The following is a 20,737-nucleotide window of genomic DNA, read 5'->3' on the forward strand; positions in this document are numbered from 1 at the left end:
GGTTGAGGATGGGGGCTGAGACCAGAGTTGAACTTCAAGAAGCAATTCTAGCCAAAAAGAAAATTTGGCCCTATCCAGGAGACAGCGCTTAAGTCAGAAACTCTTTTCAATTCACTTTATCTTCAGGGCTTGTTCACCCCAGAAGCATGTAGTTTGTAAGCAGCTCAGAATGCAGCAAACTGCATCAAATCACCTCTGCAGTAAATGGACATAATATAAGATTTATGTAATCCCTTCAATACAATGAATGGATTTTTTAGATAACATTTAATTCCCTTGCAGTTCACTGGATCACTGAATCACAGGATCACTGACATCATCACGTCTAATGCAGGTCCATTGACATGCATTAGACATGAGGATGCTGAGGGACATTCCACAGCTAGAGAACAGGGGAAGAAAAATGAGCGCTGACTGCCAGGGGACCGAGGATCAGGTGCGTATATCTGGTTTATTTGTGCCCCCAAGACAAAATGAGAACTTAACTCTTGCAGTGCAGGAATAGCCCTACTTCAACTGTAAGTTTTTTGAATTCACATTCTTCCTTAATCTTCATATTGGATAAGCAGGAATACAAAAGCAGCTTTCTTCAAATGTGTATTCACATCAGCTTTAAAAACATCCCATCATTTTACAATTCTCACTGACTGGACTATATAATATTAATTCGAGATGTCATATCAGCATGTATCTGTCCCTTATTTATGCATTAGAGATATTGTATTCCTACTCATATACCATATGGTTAAAATGTATTTTTAAAGCCATAGAAACATTCTCTGTCAGCTTGAAGATTATTTCCATACGCAACAAATGAGAATAAAATCTGATAAAAAGTCCAGACAGACAAGCAAGCAAATCAAATAAAAAAAATATATATCGCTGCTCATCTTGTGATATGAATTGGCTGCTGTGTATGTACCACTGGTAATACAGACCTAGTCTCTGAAATTCACTACAAAGCAACAAGGATTTTGTTGACAGTTGAGATTTATCTCCATTTTCCCCTACTGCGCCTTAAAAACATTTTGCTGTTGTGAAAAAAAAACAAAAAAGCAATTTTAGAACCTAGGACAATTCAGGACAGAAAAAAGAGGAAATTAAAAAAAGAGGACCATTTATCAGGGACCAAAAAGTGACAAGAGCCTGGGCAATCTGCATTAGTTAGACATGGTATTCATATAGTCTGTTACTCTAATAGACGTGTGCACAACAACAAAAAATTATTTCTGTTCTTTCCAAACGAAACAAATGAAAACTAAAAATGTTTTCATTTGTTTCGTTAAAGGAAACACATTTTTATGTTGTTTTGGATTCGGAGGTAACGAGCCTCTGAATCCGAAATTGCACACTAAAACCGCACAACGAGCCGGCGCCGGCGCCTTCTGCACATGCGCGCCGCCATTTTGGAGTAGATCTTGGTATACACCAAGATGGCGGTGCCCGCATGTTCGAGCGCAGCCATCTTGGTGTATACCAAAATCTACTCCAAAATGGCCGCTTGTTCAGTGTGTGACGTCACCGTTATGTGACGTCACACGCTCCGCCTCCAAGATGGTGGCGGGCATGCGCAGAACACAGTGGTGGCTGGCGTGTTCTGAAAACGAATTTATGTATGCCCGAATATCGTTTTCGTATATTCGGGCATACATTCAATTCGTTATTTCAGATTCGGTTGAACCGCCGAATCAACTGATTTTCGTTGATTTGCAGGTTCGTCCGAATCCGAATGCACATGTCTATACTCTAATAAACGTCACCTTTACTTTCTGTATGACACATGCATGTTTAATGAGGGAACAGTGCATTTTTGCAGAGAACGGGAAGACATATGAGGAGGAGAAAATCAGTTCTACCACAAGTGAGAAATATCATAGAGATATCGGAGACGCAGTCCGACCAACTGCAAATGTGTTTTGGCCCAGCTTTGGCTGAAATACTATGGCTTGAACAAGGGTTACTGTTACAGTGTATGTCAAGCCAAAAACCTTTCATTTAGTTTTGGATATAGCGGGGGGAAAAATGTAACTCCTATTAGCTGTTTACTGCACTCCTGGGTTCCATCATATAGCTTTTCCCTTTTTACCCTCACTTCCTGGGCTGCTGACAATGATTTCAACAGACAGGAAGTGAGGGAAACCTGCTGCAGGGACATGGGAAGAAATAACAAAAATCTAACATGGGTTCTAGACTTTCCACACTCAACTATAGAAAAGTGTATTTATTTCCATCTGTTTGGCTTTTGGAGTGTTCCCCCTGACTTCCTTTTTGGTATACAATTGTCAGCAGGACAGGAAGTGAGGATAAATGTCTTTAACAGAGTACTGAAAAGTATTGAAGACTTGACAGGGGGTTCTAACCCCCTTCCCCAACTCTATCCAAAACTAAGAAAACATTAGACGTTAAACGTTAGGCTAGACATACACAGTCTATTGTGTTAGAGGGAGGGGTTAGGCTTATATACAACAGACAGTCCAGAAGCCAACTTGTTATGGGAAGAATATTGATCAAATAAAGAACATGAGTATATAACACTCTATATTGTTCCAGTCTTTTAACCATCTCCTATCCTTTTTGCTTGATATCCATATTAATCCATGTTGAAGGGCAAGGTCTTACCTCAGGAACCTTCTGTCTTGATATCCTCTTTCACAACACTCTCCCCATCCTTCTCCTGTTAACAGTCCCCTCATTGACCACTAAAAATTTAAGAACAAACACTTATAGAGAAAAATAATAAAAAAAACAGGGGAAAGAAAGAGCAAAAAAAGAAAAAGAAAAAAAGAGCAACAACCTTCCTCCCCGACCTGTAAGTTATGGGGGAACCATTTCATTCTAATAAATATCTGCACAGTTATGGCGAGTCCATGAATTCCTTCCATGCTCTCCATAAGATAAGTTGGCCTCATTTATTCTTGCAGATAGCTCCTCCATACGCATGAGATAGTTCACCTCTGTTATCCAGTCTTTAATTAATCTGGGATGTTTTCCAATTCCTAGAAATAACTGCTCTACTTGCCGAGAGGAGGAATCGTAAGATTAACCAAGGAAACTCCGGGATCAATGAAAATAGGGCCACTGCAGGGGTCTTCAGTACATTCTGACCTGTTACTAGATTACAATTATCTATTACTGAGTGCCAATCATCCCGGAAACCTCCACACTCCCACCAAACATGTCACATGGTACCCCCATCCACTCCACATCGCCAACACTTGGAGGATAGAGAGGATTTATACCTTGCTATGCACTCTGGGCATCGATATGATCTAGAAAGGTTTTTGTAATTCCGCTCTTGCGTCGAGAATCTACAATATACTGGTCTAAAAGGTGGTCAGGTCTTTGGTTGGATCCATGAGAAAGCCACAAGTGGTGCTGGGGACATATCTTATTCTACAGAGACCCACAATTTTTTATCCGTATATGAAAACCAGTCCGATATTTTGCTCAGGACTGCTGCTACGTAATATAGGTACATGTGGGGAAGTCCCACTCCCCCTAAAGATTTTTGGGGGAGTTAGAACATCTTAACCTAGGTTTTGAATCTGCCCAGATATAACATAGTAAAAGAGATATAAGGTTGTTTTTTTTAAATGCCAGGGGTACCTTGATTGGTAAGGTTTGATAAAGATATAAAAACCTAGGTAGGATGTCCATCTTAACAAGGGACATCCTCCCAAACCAGAAGTGTTTCTTCGAGGACCACGTGCAACTTGCACCTGCGTGGATGCTAACAAAGGTAAGTAATTTAATTTATATAGTTGATCTAAATCCACTGATATAAATACTCTTAGGTGTTTCAACGCTTTAGAAGAAAAAGATGATTCCACTACAGTTTACCCTTCAAAATTAGCCATGTTTCCGGTTTAAAATTCCACAACCAATTTTTTAACCACTTCAGTACCGGCATGTTACACCTCCTTCATTATCAGGCCATATTTCAGTTTTCAGCACTGTGCAAGTTTGGCTGAGACTTCCTCCATTACACAACACTGTAAAAATTAATTTGATATATTTTTATGGGACAAATAGAGCATAGATAGAAATAGAACCTGTTCCTCTTACTTTCCTTTAGAAGTCATAGCAAATAAAAGTGTCAGAATAGCATAAAAATCCCTGAAACTACACTTTTTTTGTAAGTAGAAACTCCAAGGTGATCTGATTTTTTTTTTGCAGCAATTTTGTTGGAAATGAAGAAACATGGGAGGGAGTTAAAACATGGAGCTTCATAATAGTGCACATGCTCTAATTAATGTACAGGTCATAGACAGGGGGAGAAGGGGTTAATGTACAGGTCATGTACATGTCACATTCAGTGGGAGGATGGATATGAAGAGGTTAATGTTTAGATGTGCAAGATAAGGGAGGGTAAGGGTTAATATACAGGTCATAGTGTATTCAGGCTGGATCTAAGATAAGCAGGAGAGGAGGGGGGTTAAAAGGAGTTAAAATGATTTGAAGCATTTTTTTTGCTGCTACTGCAGCTTGTTTTCACTGGTAAGTAATGAATAGATGACTCATCCTTTCATTACTCACTTTACTTTTCCCTGCCTCTGATGTAAGAGGAAGGGGAAGGCTTGGCAATGTAAATATTTTCTTGTGATCGCTGTGATAACCAATCATAGCAATCACAGGACACAGAGCCAGTCCAATCGGCTCTGTGTCTAAAGCCGCTGTTCTCCGCTGTCTACTGACGGGGTGCAATGGCCGCAGTCGGGAGCACACACACATTCACGGGAGGACGTACAGGTATAACTTCCTGGAATTATGCACCAGCAGACCAGCTGTTTTAATACACTAGCTGGTCCGCAGGTGGTTAATCTGTTTAAACCTAGAACCAAGGCAATGACTACATTTGCAAGCAAGAACTATTTGTACATGTATTTGAATATGTAAATGTATATGCAATTTAAACAATGAAAATTCAGATATATTCATTGAAGACAAAAATTGCTTATTTTTTATGTAAACAGAATATAGTCAGATCCATTGAGAATTATCTTTGAATGTTCAGAAAACATCGAGTATAGATAAAACAACAGGCCTGGAATTTTTTTCTGAACAATCTTCTCTATAGTGGTGTTTCCCAATCAGAAGATTTGCACTGGCAAGAAAGCTTCCACTGAGAGAAATACAGAGAAGAAATAATATATGGTGTGTGTTTAGCAAATTGCTGCTGGAAGATTTTGCATCACGTTTAAAAAAACACACAATAGAAGATTTATAATTGCATTTATCCTCACTGTAATTTTCAAATGTAATCCAAGTGTAAAGGGTGGTAATTATTCAAACATTAATTACACAGTCTTTGCAGTCTTAAAAGTTAACTACAATGAGTTTGGGTCAATTTTATTTGGTTTAAAGTGTATCCAAATCTTAATTTTTTTCAGTTTGGATAGAGTAAGGAAGAGTTAGAACCACTGCAAAAAAATTTTTTGGCTGTGGTCGATGTCCTGCTTGAAAGATTCCTCCTCTCTATTTGCCCAGGTGACAATTGCCAGTGGGACTAAGTCCTGGTTCACACTGAGTGTTTTGTAGCACTTTTTCTGCCCTAAAAAACGCTCAAAAAATTTGCTGCCCCAAAAAAACCCATTCATTTCCATGGCCCTGTTCACATTTGAGCATTTTGTCGTAATAAGCAAAACGCCTGTCCCTGGAAAAAGTACAGGAGCTTTTTTTGGGCATATTACAGCTCGTTTTGACCCCATAGACTCAATAGGAAACGCTTGAAAACACGCGTTTGCTGTGTTATTGCGTGTGTTTGTGCACGCATTTAACGCACGTCTGCCCATTAACATCAATGAGCTAGAATCTGCTAGCGAAAACGTGCGACTTGATTTATGCGCATAAACCACATGTAAAAAGGTGCATCAGAAACGCGCGCAGAAACATGCAAACATTGTCACCTAGAAGTGAACCCAGCCTAAAAGTGAGTGAAAATCCAAAATTCTGAGTTGTCATTGGAACAAGAATAGACGGGAAATCTTTAAAAAGGGGAGGTTTTTATCTGAGAAAAATTTCCTCATTTCCGAATTGTCCTCATTTCAGAGATATTTCCACCTCCTGCTAATATGCTCTGTAAAACCACAAGTTTTATCAGTGAAGCAAATAATAATAGTCTACAAACATGTGAAATGGATTGTAGAGCTCAACCTTCTGGTTGCAAATGGGAATGCAAAATATTTATTTGCAATATTTCATATTTAAAAGAAAAACTCCAGGTAAAGGAAAAAATATTCTGGCAGTATGGCTACCCTGCACTGTGTTTGTTTTGTCTAGGGGGCTCAAATAAAGCTGCATTACTCACATGATCCCCGGTCCCGCGACGGTCAGCGCTCACCTTCCTCCCCCTCCACTATGGCTAGGGAAAGTCCCTCGGCATCCTCACATCTAATGCAGGTCAATAGACCTTCATTGCACCTGGGGGCACGCTACATTTACCCACTGATACAAGCCAAAGCCTGTCAACACAGACACCTGAGGTGTCAGCCCAACATATCATGTCTCACTTTGACAGAGAAAATAATATGAGCACTATTATTATTATACAGGATTTATATAGAACCAACAATTTACGCAGCACTTCACAAAATGTAGGAGACAGTACAGTTACAATACAATTTCAGTAGAATAGGTTTAGGGGGGGAACTGCTCGTGAGAGCTTACAATCAAGTAGGTACAAAAGGTAATAATTGTTTAGATTGAGTTATTGGAAGAAGTAAAAGGGCAGTTATGTTGAGGTGAGATATGCTTCCCTGCAGATATGGATTTTTAAGGATCACCTAAAGGTGGGCAGCATAGGAGATAGGCAGACAGATTTGGGTAAGGAGTTCTAGAGGATGGGGGACACTATAATGAATTATAACATAACAGTTATAACCAAATCCATAGCAAATCAAAACATAGTTCTGGCATTTATATTGTCCCTTCTCTTGTGGTCTTCATATTCTTGGATAAGCAACTGGTGAAAATGATTCAGGTCTCTGGTTTTCTAGTTCATCTTAATCAAATTGCAAGATATATCCACAGTCAAAAAAGGAAATTTAAGAAAAGCTTGGATGGTTTTACGACAACTGTATCTAAACTTTCAATGACTAAGGACTGCATAGTATTTTTTCTAATCGGGAAAGTCATCTGACTGCTTTTGGGGTTAGGATGGAATTATTCTTTGCTTTGATAGGCCTAATTGGCCATTTTGGTCTGAGGGGGTTTGTTGACCTTGCTCTGGACCAAAAAATTGATGGAGGTTGTGAAAGGTGGAACTACCTGTGTAACAATTTAGGTTTACTCTTTCTCTTTTCTAGAGCAAATTAGGAAAATAACTCTAGCCTCTGATCCATTTTTATGGGCTAGCTCCAGCCTATTAAAATTGGCAACATTTAGTCTGGCGTTGCAGTTATCCAACCTCCCTAATCTATCCCACACAAGCCTGTTCTAATAAGTGACAATGATCATGACTACCGCTCATAGAACATGACGCATTGTAAATCCACAGCATTACACACTGTGAAGGAAATATTCGGAAGCACAGAAAAAGATTGCTGTGGGTCCATGGCATCGGATTATTTGTTTAATCCTTTCCCTGCTGAGGAGCCAGCAACATGCTGAGCAATACATTGCAGGCCTCTGGCAACGAGGAGTTCAAGAGAAAAATTCACCAACAAACATTGTGGGGGGAAAAAACAAATTTGTACATTTCTGGTAGCTGTGTAAGAAGTATTATAATTAAAGCTAAAAATCAAGGAAATCAGCTAAATATACATGTAAATATACAATATATATATATATATATAGTATGTTCCTAAGGTTTACACAGCTCTGCTACACAGGATAGTCATGCCTAGCAGCAGAGGGCGTCTGATGCAGCTTTACTTCCACTTACAGGTTTTCTCCTCCCCCCTCCCTGTGACTGGACAATGAAAAGAGAAGCAGCACACTGATGCTCCTTGCACTTGAACATACTTGATTGGCTGCTTGTCCCTTTTACTCTGTACAGAACATTACATTTTTGCAAATGAAAGGAGTTGTAAAGTACCAGCATATCCTGTCCTGTTGTAACATCAGCATTGTAATAGGAATACATACTAGGGTTGTTTTTGATAATTCAATCAATAAAATCCCTTTCTGCCTCCCCATCACTTTCAACATTTTCCTGGATCCCCAGTGTGCTTTGCATCCCTTTCCCTGCTGCTTGATGTGATGCAATCTCGATTTCTCAAGACTATAAATCCCACCATGCATTGCTTCCAGCAAGCAATGATAATGTTACATTGCTCAGACATTGAGCTGTAGTTTAGAAGGCAGGCTTTGTGGTAGTTGTGACACAAAGAAGTGCGCATTCACAGGGCTTAATGAAATGGTGTCAGTGCATTGAGGAAGTACATCCTATGGACATCTTCAATAAGTACGTTTACAAACTTCTAGATTTACATGTCTATAAGGCATAGGATAGAACTGGGTAATTCAATATGGAAATACATATTTATTTTTAGGTTTTGACCATAGAGATGTTCAGATAGACTGTCATGCTGCCATTATCTATGTTGTTGTATTTATAAGTCTTTTATTCTCATACATCCTCAATGCAATATCAACTACTTCAACAGTTATTTGGTCCATTTACAGAGGGCTCCTTGTAGGAACCTCGATTAGGTTTTGTTTTTTTTATCATGTAATTTTTTTTTATTATTGAAAATATTCCATACATACATACAGAACATATAAGGAACGAACAAATGCATTGGTATCAGAGTGTTAGCTAACATGAAAGAACAATCAATCGCTTAACAACGCCTCAAGCAATCCCTAGAACTCTTGGGGGGTGGGGGCACAGGAGATATGAAGTAGGACAATAATAATATGTAAAGTACATACAATGAATAAATGATGAACAAATGGATCACATAAGCATGTACATGAGCGTGAGCATGGACCACAGAATTTGTCATTTGCGTAGTACAAATATGATTAACGGGCGTCAGGTGTTGGAACATCTAATGCACCCAAAGATCCATCCAGCTTAGAGGTGAGATACCATGTAGTGTATTGAAACATTGTAATTATCACTTTCAGTCGGGTTAGGGGAAGTTTGGCTATTATGAAGGAGGACCAAGTGGCGCAAAAAGCCAGCAGTGAGGGGTTGATTCAGTTGTGAATCTAATAGGTCCAGAGACAACAATTTATGTAGGAGGTCCTTCGTTAATTTTGGTGAGGGGGGGATTAGGTTTTTGACTGGTCTAAATATCTGTGTGCCGATCTGTCTGCATCACAAAATCCAGGGAATTGAGGTAACAGTGATTAGCGAATTGTATAATTCCCCACATGCTCTCAGCTAAACCCAGAAATTTACAAGGTGCTGATTTTAGAATCGATATGCTGATCTCTGCGTACTTTCAGGGTAATGTCGGAGAGCGGCTCTACAAATGATAACAATGGATGAATAATGAATTGAAACATTAACAATACCTTTTTGTAATGCCTGTTTAAGTCAACTCAAGACAAAAAAAAAATTATCTGCATTTGCAGCCTATCTTTCTAATTACCAGATACTCTGTTTAAATACGAACACAAGAGCCAGATACCTGACACTGAAATGCTTCAGCAGTACAAATCCATCTGTCTGACAAGCAGACAGCTACTTGTAATGTTAATTTACAACACATATCAAAAGAAAGAAGTTCTAATATCAGGAGAGAAGTACAGTATGTTTGAAGCATTTCCCCCTATCGTTATCATTTAGGAAAATAGCAGATGAACTAGGAAGCAAAGAGTTCCTGGTTACCCATAGCAACCAGTAGTAAGTTTCATGTTGGGTAGGAATAGAAATATTCTGATTGGTAAATAAGGGGAACGAGAACAGACAGTTTTTGTCACTTTATGCAGAGACATGGCTATGTGTGCTACATGCCCCCAATATTTTAAAACTAGGTACGCTTGGCCTGTTCCGGCTTCCTCCATCCTGTGATGACCTGGGGCACTGTGGACACAGAGGGCAGAAGTACTGGTCAGGGAAGACGGGAATTATTGTGAATACCTTATCAGGGAACCTCACATGGCGGTTGGAAAGCAAGGGGGGACTGGAGGTTAAACGGGTGAAGTCATGGCTGCTGCTGGTGGGCATAGCGGGTTACCTGACGATTACCAGCCAGACATGATGGTGACATTAGGGCCAGTGCAGGACCTACTATAGAAAGTCTCTGACAGTCCTAAAAGTCTCACAAGGTGAAGACAGCTACAGGGCTATTAGTAACAAATGGCATAATGAATTGCTATAGCAAAGGCAGCATCAATAAATGCTAATTTCAAACATTTTGTGTATGTGATCAGCCTGAAAATGTGTTGCCTGATGACAGTGTCACTTTAAAGTGTGTAGTGCATTGAACATTTTTTGTAAATTTTATTCATTTCTTCTGATCTTAAACTTAATTTCCACTTTTGAAGCCAAATTGGGATAACACCTATTTTATATTTGTTACATGTTCCAATTCACATAACATAAGCTAAAAATATTTAAAAATGCTTCTTTCATTGAAGGCCTCATGCACACACAACACAAGAGCAAAATTGTATATTACGTATATACGCGTATATGCACGTATGTACGCACATATGTATACGGTTTCTTGGCTTCTTCTAGGGTTAAAATGTCTACTGGCTTCTCTAGTAGACATTTTAAGGAATTGTGAGGGCTGATGGATTTGGTAACCCTGTCTGTACTGTACTGGCTCATTTCATGATAATGTGTAAAGTAGGATTTGAACTCCAGATAGCAAGCAATTGAGCTGCAAGTTTGAAAATTACTTGCTAAACTATTGCAGACTTGCCAAGCTTCACAATTTATTTGCACAATTACAGCAAGTCTGCATGGCAAGTCTCAAGACCAGCGAGCTTGCAGAGCTCTTGCTAAGACCTGCAGGACTCTTGCTGTAGACTTACCAAGCAAATTTGCCACAAATTTAAAAAATGTCAACTAGAACTTGTGCTACGAGTGTTCTGCAAGTCTACAACTTGCCAGGAACATGTGCAGCAAGTTAACAAAATTACAATTTTACCCTGCCACAAGTTTGTACCAAGTTATCCTTGCTATCTGGGACACTGCCTGTCTTAACAAAGAGTTAAAGGATTCAAAGTCTGGTTTAGCATTGTATGTTAATGAAGTTAATAAGAGAAAAACAATCCTCAAATTTCAGTCCTAAGTCATTCTATAAGGACAGATCACTGTGACTGTGCTAAAAAAAAACAAACCCTGGAATCAGCCATGTTGCCTGCTGCAATAATAAATATAAAAGGTATTTAAAAAAATAATATATATACTAAGTACCCGGCAGCACTATAAGGCTTGCCACATAACATGAAAATATATATAGTAACCATAGAAACCCTTGGCATCCAAGCAGAATTATAATGCAAGAAAGCATATTGTCCATAGTTAATTAAAACTGGAGATAAGGATAACAGCACACAAAAAAGTTGTTTTACATAGTGACCTATCCATATTATTGTTTCATTTTTCTGGAACATAATGATGAAAACAGGATGTGTACAGTAAAGGGTGGAGAAGAATCGTGTTAGAGGATCATTAAGATTAGCCAGTTGTCTGGAGCAGAAGTAGGATGGCATTGCATAGGTGTCCTAGGGGTATAGGGAGTATCAATCTGCCAGGAGAACCTATGTTCAGAGAAGTTCTGGCGACTAGGTCTTGTTGGACACATAAAGTGTGATGGTCTTTGACAAAGCAGATAAGATACATGTTAAATGGCTGTGTTCCTGCTGCATGTTGAATTATAATTTGCAATAAAAGTGACATTTGGTAACACTAAGTGGCAAGGGAACACTCGCATCCCTTTTTCTCCGTTTACTAAGGTCTGTTAGAAGTGTTTCTGATTGAATATGCAGTGTCAATGTTTGACACACTGTATAACTGTTGAGATGTGTGTGGAAGTATTTACAGGTAACAAGTTTCTCAAGTTTATAATTGTGGAATAGTAAGTACATGCAATGGATCACAAAGATTAAAAACACACTGAGTTGGCAGCACGCTGGAAAGACAGACCACTGCTCTCACACACAATGCATCCTGGCTGCGGTCAATCATCAACATTGGCGGTTCCTTAGCAATGCTTAGATAGCAGTGGTCCGACCCTCCAAGTGCTGCCAACATGGGTTATTTTAATCCTTGCTGCAGCACACAGTATGGGATATACGTAAACACACAAATATATCTATTACCTATTATAAATATCTATATCTATTATAAATAAAGAATGTTCAATTGGCCTTTAAATGAGCTTGCCAGAAGCAGCATAGCCCCTAATACAAAGTCTTACTTTGTTAAATACTGTGCAAGGCACTTAAATGTACAATATGTATTATAATATACAATGTAATATGAAATACAATAATATATTGCAGAGTCATGCTTCACGTTTTGATCTAGTGTACAGTATATCTCTTTTGTATATAGAGTGTATCTGTCTAGTGTTGTTGAACTGATGTCACTGCATGGCAATCCCTGGATATGAGACATTCCTTCATTGCACCACTGCACATTAGATTAATTTGATGGAATATTTCAGCACTTACCACTTTCAAAGCAGGCATCAAATATAAGGTGCCCTCTTTTTGGTTGCCCATTATAGCCTGGAGGTGTTACAATCAACTTGTTAATGTTTCTAGACATGTCAGCTTCATGTTCCAGTCCACTTCCTGTGTTGAACATAAAAATGCATGGTCAGACTATTTTGTTTCATTGCCTATATTAGTTTTGTGTATTCATACCAAGAAAAGCTCATTGATTACTAAAGAGTACTGTATATCGCTGGTGTTTCTACAGTGGTTAAATAAAAGCATTTTCTTAAAGTAAACGTTTCACAGGCTTGGGAACTTGGATTGAGCATAGGATATAACAATGCATAAGTAGGGGTTACCATTAGTAAAACAAAATGACATCCAAGTCACCAGTAGATCGAGACATATGGGCAGCTGGACTTTTGTAGTAAATAGTTTAACTTAAATTTGAGTTGCTTTTTGCTTTCATGTCTGTTGCTGTAGGCAGGGCAGGCGCTACCGCAAGGCAAGTCAGGCGGCCGCCTGAGGGCGCTGCAGGATGTGTTAGTTATCGCATTGGATTTACCTGAAGGAGGTTCTGTGTTCCATCCCCATTAAAACCTATGCTTTCAGCAGCCCATGACTAAGTAATTCCAGGTAGTGATTGATAGCACTCGGGTCCTGGCACCATAAAGTGCACAAGAAGACCAAAAGTATGAAATGACTGGGTTGGAATAATAGGTATAAAAAGGGAAGAAGCAGCAGACTGCTGATTTTCAGAAAGCAAAAGAAGCATACATAGATTGTGGCTGGCGATACATGACTCTAATAGTATACTGTTTACTCTGTACACATAAATAAATTATTGACAAAAATATAAAGTATAAAAGGAGATAATTGAGAAGTAACAATGCTTATGTCTCTAGGACTGTGCACTTTCTATTCTGCAGATCTGGCTTCTTTCTTGGCAGAGGGACTAGCCAAGACAGCTGTTCAGTTCAATTGGTGCCATTACGTCTCTCCAGATAGTGCAGGCACACACTGTGAATGGAGCAAAAATCGCTCATGTGTATTGAGCTCACTATGCCCTTTAAAACATCAGTATTGAGGGAGCACTCAGCAGCTCGGATGAGAGCACACTATGTCCCAGCCATGGTGGACCTGTAGGAATGGTAAGAATTATTCGTTCACTCCCTTTAGTTTTATCTTGAAAGAGAGACAACTCCAAACAGTAGGGGCAACAAAATTGAGGACAAAAAGTCCCAGGAGAGAGCCGACTAGTATTTGTAGTATTTTTGTAGTATTTTATAGTGCAAAGCAATAGATACCTTTTAAATAAATGTAGAAGAAAGAGTGTGATACTCACATAGATAGGTTGTGAGAAATCCCCTTGGGAATATCAGGCAACCTAAGGTGCAAAAAAGTGTGCAGGTAATATTTCTGCCCCTGCGCAGGATGGTCGCTCTCAATGCTCCTCGAGGTGGAGTTTGGATGATCCAGAGCTTGGCAGCTAGAGGGACCCGATGTGTACTGGAGAGATGAGACAAGAATGCCCCCAAAAAATGTAGGTGCAAAACAGCAGAAGCGCTCAGGTGGAAGAGATGAAATGATTGTGTTTCTTCAATTCAGACGTTTATTCCATGAAACACACACACACAGAGTGGTGCGGGAGATGCTACCACTCTGCTTTAAGTGTCTCATCACACCCTCCTGTGATGAGACACTTAAAGCAGTGTCCATCTTAGAGCCACAAAATGCGTTGAGACTGTGATAGTTATGTGTGTGTTTCACAGAATAAAAGTCTAAATTGAAGAAACATGATCATTTCATCTTTTTTACCTGGGCGCCTCTGCTGTCTTGCACCTACATTTTTTTGGGTGGCATTCTTGTCTCATCTCTCCTTAAGTTTTGTAAACAGCACATCAGCGGGCAGAAATAAAATATACAGTATGTTTCTTCATAATTTAGTTTTGAGAAGGTATCTTCAAGCCCTGTGGAGTAGACTTGTGCGCCGTCAAAAAATTTGTTTCGTTTCGTTCCGTTTCGGAATATCCGTTATTTCGTATTTCGTAATTCGTGTCCGAAACTCAATTCGGATTCGTACGAAAAACCAATTTTCGTTAGTTTCGGCACATTTTCGTAATTTGTTATGATGAAGTTAAAAAGCAAAAATACCTTTGTTAATATTGGAGTCGATGTGGTAGTTGTTTTTTTATCCGAAATACGAATTCCGTTAACGGATTCCGTATGCGAATTTCGTATTTCAGATTTAAAAAAAACTACCATCAAACTCCAATATAAATGTACTTTGCTTTTTAACTTCAATATAACGAATGTTCGTAACGGAACGAAAATACGTCAACGGAATTTCGTATTTCCTGCCTGTGTATTGTAATGCAACCCTCAGCAGCAGCGGATCTGTATTTCGGATGAAAAAAAAAATCTTGTCATGTTGTTCAACCTCATTTACAGGAGTAATATTAGTTCCTGTTTCAAAGAAATTCGGATCCGAAATTCGTTAACGGAATTTCGTATTTCGGATATAATTCGGAAACTGCAATTCGGATTTCGGATGCTTCCGAATTTACGAATTTCAGGAAAATTCGTACGAATTTTGATTCATAACGAAACGAATCGCACATGTCTACTGTGGAGTACATAAGACACGTAGTGCAAGATACCCTACAGCACAACACTTTTTAAACCCCTTCAACATGCAGGGACTAAATGGCATTTAGGAGTGTAAGTAATGAAGCAGTCAGAGTCAGAAGTGATGCCAGAGAGATCTTGTTGCTGGACTCTCTCAGACAAATCTAGTTATTTAATCCACCAAACTTCACTCATACCTGAAATTTAATTTTGAGTCACTTTTATGCCCATATCTTTTTTTTTTGCTATACACACACTTCAGGCCTAAAAGATTATACAAAAAGACTTCCAAATTGTAACTTCAGCCAAAACCTTTTTTTTTTTTTTGGTTTGGATAGAGTAGTGAGGAGTTAGAACCCCTGTGATTTTTTTCTTGATGTCTGTGACTCCCGGGAGGGGGGGGGGGGGAATTCACCCTCCTGATTTGTCCTTGTAGCCAATGTCACTAAGGCAAATACTGACAGAAATGCAAAATTTTAGAGCAGGTGAGGAAAATCTTTGAATGGGGACACCAGTTCCCATGACAACTGTCTAAGATGGTATGTTCTCTCCCTTTGGAGAGATGTCCTTTCACTTCCTGTTGTGTCTCAGGGACAGGAAGTGAAGAGGAATGTCTCTGGTATAAAACAAAGAGCAGAAAGAGCTTAACAAATTTCTACTCTATCCAAAACCAAATAAACAAAACAACTTTTGGCTATAAATACAATTGAAGATTTGTGGCCATACTTTCTGCATGGAGATGAAATAACTCTATCGTGCAGATGCGTAGGCTGATTGCTCAGTCGCACAATCAGTAATCTCCTGGGTGCAAGGTCACATTGAAATCAATGTGATACAAACAAAGTGATCAGTCTTAGAAATAATGTACATTTCGTCTACTGCGGTACAAAACTTCATGTGAAGTTATGCCTAGGGTGTAAGAGGATCTGTCCAATAAGGGACTGTTTACATGATTTTGCTTGAAGTATATGCATTTAAATTTGGATTTCTAATTGGTTTTCCATTGGTTTTCATTTGTTGTGGTGCCCAGGTTCGGGAACAATAACCTTACCACGGTTAAAGCAGTAAAATATTCCTTTTCCTTGAAAGCAACCCACATCATTCAGGCTTTCTCCTACATCCTGAAAATCTGCTTGATTACATCCTCACGATGTACTTCCAGGACACTCAGATGTAAGTGTTGTAGGTCTCATAGACCCAAATGATGCGATTGTTTCAGCCTCCCTCTCATCCTGGCCACACATGTCATATAACAAAGCTTGGGGCTTTGTACTTTGTGAATGGTCAGGAGGAGGCAGAGACAACTACAGAACTGGGGTCTATAAGACCTGCACCGCTTACATCCAAAAAGCCTGAAAGTACATCAAAAGTAGAGCTGCAGCTAACGATTATTTTCAAAATCGATTAGTTAGCCGATTATTAAGTTCGATTAATCGGTTAATCGGATAAAAAATAAAATACATTTTTAAAAATGGCTCCAGTGATAGGATTACTAGTTTGTATTGAGATTGCAGTCCATCACAGGAGCGAGCTTGGAGCAGTAGAAGTAAAAAAGAAAAAAAGTGTGGTGTGCAATATAGTGAAATAAAAAGTGTAAAATTATACAGCAACACCACCAGCTATAGAGGAATACAACAAATCCCAGCAATAGTACATTATAGCTGGCGGTATTCTGCATTGCACTGTATAATGTACTATTGCTGGGTTTTGTAGTCCTCTATAGCTAGTTGTATTCTGCATTGCACTGTATAATGTACTATTGCTGGGTGTTGTAGTCCTCTAAAGCTAGTGGTATTCGGCATTACTCCTCTATAGCTGGCGGTATTCCGCATTGCGCTGTATAATGTATTATTCTTTGATTTGTAGTCCTCTATACAGCGCAATGCAGAATACCACTAGCTATATAGGAATACAACAAATCCCAGCATTACATTGAGTGTACAATGTATTGCTGGAATTTGTATTCCTCTATAGCTGATGGTATATTGCTCTGTATAATATACAGTGCAGCACAATGTACCATCAGCTATAGAGGAATACAAATCCCAGCAATACATTATAGAGCACCATGTGTGGGAAAGTGCAGGCTTACTTGAGCAGTCTTCCAGCAATTTGTTTCTGAGATCGTGCCTGTCTATCGGCGGCTGTCATCCGCCCACACCTGCTCCTCCTTACTTCTCACCGCGTCCCTTTGCCGATCATGGATGCGGGCGGTGAGCGTGAGGCGGGGAGGAGATACCGCGTGTGGAGCGTGGATGCGGGCGGGCAAGGTCTGGCAGCGACAAACGTGAGGTGGGGAGGAGCTGCGGCGTGCAGCGTGTGTGGAGCCGTGAACAGGGCCAACCAATCGGAAGCCGATTAATCGATGATTGAAAAAGTTGAAAACTTTTTCAATCATCGATTATAATCGATTATGTCGATTAGTTGTTGCAGCCCTAATCAAAAGTACTAATCACAGCATGGAAACAAGCAGATTTGCAGGATGTAGGAAAAGCCTGCATGATTGGGATGCTTTTGGACAAAAGGAATTAGGGCTGCAACAACTAATCGACATAATCGATTATAATCGAATCCTTCACTGCTTTAACCCTGGCAAGGTTATTGTGCAAACATTGTTGGTAAAATTACCTATGCATTATTGTTTTTCTTTTTATGCCTTAGAGTGGGGAAGGGTTAGAATTATGAAGTGTATTATCTGTGCCACTAGTGGGGAGATTTCCCCTCAGTTCCTGTGCGGCCGCTGTGACAGGAACTGAGCATACACTTTCCAATGGAAACTATGACAGCAGTAAAGCAAGCACCCACAGTGTTTAAAGTAGAACTTTTTTTTAAATTCTTTATTTTCAAACAAAAAGGGTGGGGTACATGGAAAGAGAGAACATGTGGAGACCACATGGTCTCGCATATTGTGTAAATAACAAAAAGTGAGTCATATAGTATAAAACTCGATAACAGGTTGTAAGATCGGTTCAGGTAATAATGTTTGCCCCCGCCCTTAATGCATTTTATGGTGAACAAAGAATAAGCCAACACAACACACAAACCAAAGGAAGAAGAGAACACTTGGTTGGGGCGGGTGGTCGGGTACAGCCCCACTAAATGGGAGGCCAGCCCGAACACAGTCACCCCGCTACCTCACATACTAGGCAAACAGAGACAAACACTGATTCACAAACATAAAACACAAAGAAACGTAGAAATAGCAGAAAGCAAAGTGAAGAATGCAGTCCAGCTCCCTGGCGGCCCCCAGCCCTATCATCCCCAGTGCCATACATCCTCCACACTTTGGGTGGCATGGTTGGGCAGCACCTCAGTCTCCCGCATCCTCCCTGCACACCGCGGTGAAAGCGTCCGAGCCCCTGAATTGGACCCAGGCTCCCCATGTAGCTACATATCTGGACTGCGACTCCCGTAAGCTGGAGGTTAGATCTAAAGTAGAACTTTAACAAAAACTTTTTTCTTAATTTTGCAAAGTATTGAAAAAGGCTCTTGGTGTGTCCATTGGGAAAGGCAGAATACCTCATTGGCCACTTCATTGAAGATAGGTCCTCTGCAGCAGAAATACCATAGACAGCATCATAGGGAGAGCCAGCACACCAAAGTTGTAAACATAATACATTTATTACTTATATCCAGTCACCCTCAAAAAGGGGTCTTACAAAGCTCCAAAATGTCAGTCTCCTGCTTTCATGTTAAAGTGACACTAAACTCAGGAATTAAATCTTACAAATACATTCAAATACCCTAACTATTAACACTGATTCACAAACATAAAACACAAAGAAACGTAGAAATAGCAGAAAGCAAAGTGAAGAATGCAGTCCAGCTCCCTGGCGGCCCCCAGCCCTATCATCCCCAGTGCCATACATCCTCCACACTTTGGGTGGCATGGTTGGGCAGCACCTCAGTCTCCCGCATCCTCCCTGCACACCGCGGTGAAAGCGTCCGAGCCCCTGAATTGGACCCAGGCTCCCCATGTAGCTACATATCTGGACTGCGACTCCCGTAAGCTGGAGGTTAGATCTAAAGTAGAACTTTAACAAAAACTTTTTTCTTAATTTTGCAAAGTATTGAAAAAGGCTCTTGGTGTGTCCATTGGGAAAGGCAGAATACCTCATTGGCCACTTCATTGAAGATAGGTCCTCTGCAGCAGAAATACCATAGACAGCATCATAGGGAGAGCCAGCACACCAAAGTTGTAAACATAATACATTTATTACTTATATCCAGTCACCCTCAAAAAGGGGTCTTACAAAGCTCCAAAATGTCAGTCTCCTGCTTTCATGTTAAAGTGACACTAAACTCAGGAATTAAATCTTACAAATACATTCAAATACCCTAACTATTAACAAAATTGTTTTATCTTATTTGTGTATCAGTCGGCTATAGATCCTCAAATCATCTCTGAATTGGTGCTGACACCGTCCTTCCTTCTGGAGGGTGGCTACTTTTGTTCCCCATGGTCCCTGTGTGTGTTGTAAAGTAACCACTGCTCCAAGCTCACTCATGTGATGGACTACAATCTCAATACAATATGGTAAACTAAACATGAAATTGTAGTCTATCATGGGATTGAGCTTGGAGCGGTGGCTACTTTACAACACACACAGTGACCATGGGGAACACAAAAAGATTTAATTTCTAAGTAAAAAAACATTATATGTACAACTTTGAGGTATTGGCTTTCCCTATAATTCACTGGGGAGATTTCTTCGGACCTCCTAAAATGCTGACACCTTCTCACACACATACAAGTATCACTGCAACAGGAAGTAAGAAAAATCTACTTAAAGGTGACACATAACACTACAAATTGCCAGAGGCTCCAATATCCCTATGCTTGCAATACTTCAAAAATAAAAAATAAATTGGCTGGAGTTCTACTTTAACCCGTTGGGTGTGTGAGTTTTTACATATGTCTTGTTGTGCTTCCTGGGGGGAGTACATCTTCACATGTAGGCCTTGATACATTTAGTACAGGAGCATGCAGGTATTTTTTAGTAGTTATAAATATGCTACCACAATTGCTATTGATAAAAATGGCTTTCTAGAGTTTGAGCTACTCAAGTAATGCGTAGGGCCAATTAATCGCACATGACTGCACAGTGCTTCAAATATGTGCAATTAGTCGCTATTACAGTATATGTTAGTTGTGTAGCTCTCACCATAGGGAGCCATTTGCTTAATCTGTGTAATGATTAATTGCTACTCTTGGGAATTATCTACGATTTTTTTTTGTAACATAATTCAGATAATACAATTCACCCATGTGTTCATGTACTAAACTATGCTTGATAATAGCCAGAGCTAAAGTGCAGCATAATTTTTTTCTTTTTTAACCCTTTCGCTGCCAAGGACGTATGGCATACGGACCTACAAAAGTGCTACCAGCTGGCCAGGTCAGTATGCCATACGGACCTGGCATTTACAGTTCTACTATAAGCTTATAGTATAACTGTTCAGCAGACTGTCCCCTTTAAATTAATAGCTGTCATCAGCGGCTCACAAGCCGCTGATGACTGCTATTATCAAAAATACCGGG

General features: G+C 39.7%; 1 protein-coding gene across 1 annotated transcript in view; it reads right to left on the reverse strand.

Annotated features, from left to right (window-relative positions):
• The window catches only part of LOC108783794 (cytosolic carboxypeptidase 6-like), a 142,225-nt gene that overhangs the window by 40,717 nt on the left and 80,771 nt on the right, over positions 1 to 20,737 (reverse strand). Inside the window, exon 2 of the mRNA XM_018552451.1 lies at positions 12,583 to 12,705. Within this exon, the coding sequence (XP_018407953.1) occupies positions 12,583 to 12,705 (123 nt within the window). The remainder of the gene's footprint in view (positions 1 to 12,582; positions 12,706 to 20,737) is intronic.

Source organism: Nanorana parkeri, unplaced genomic scaffold, assembly GCF_000935625.1.
Source record: "Nanorana parkeri isolate BGI_ZX_2015 unplaced genomic scaffold, ASM93562v1 scaffold89, whole genome shotgun sequence".
Taxonomy (NCBI): domain Eukaryota; kingdom Metazoa; phylum Chordata; class Amphibia; order Anura; family Dicroglossidae; genus Nanorana; species Nanorana parkeri.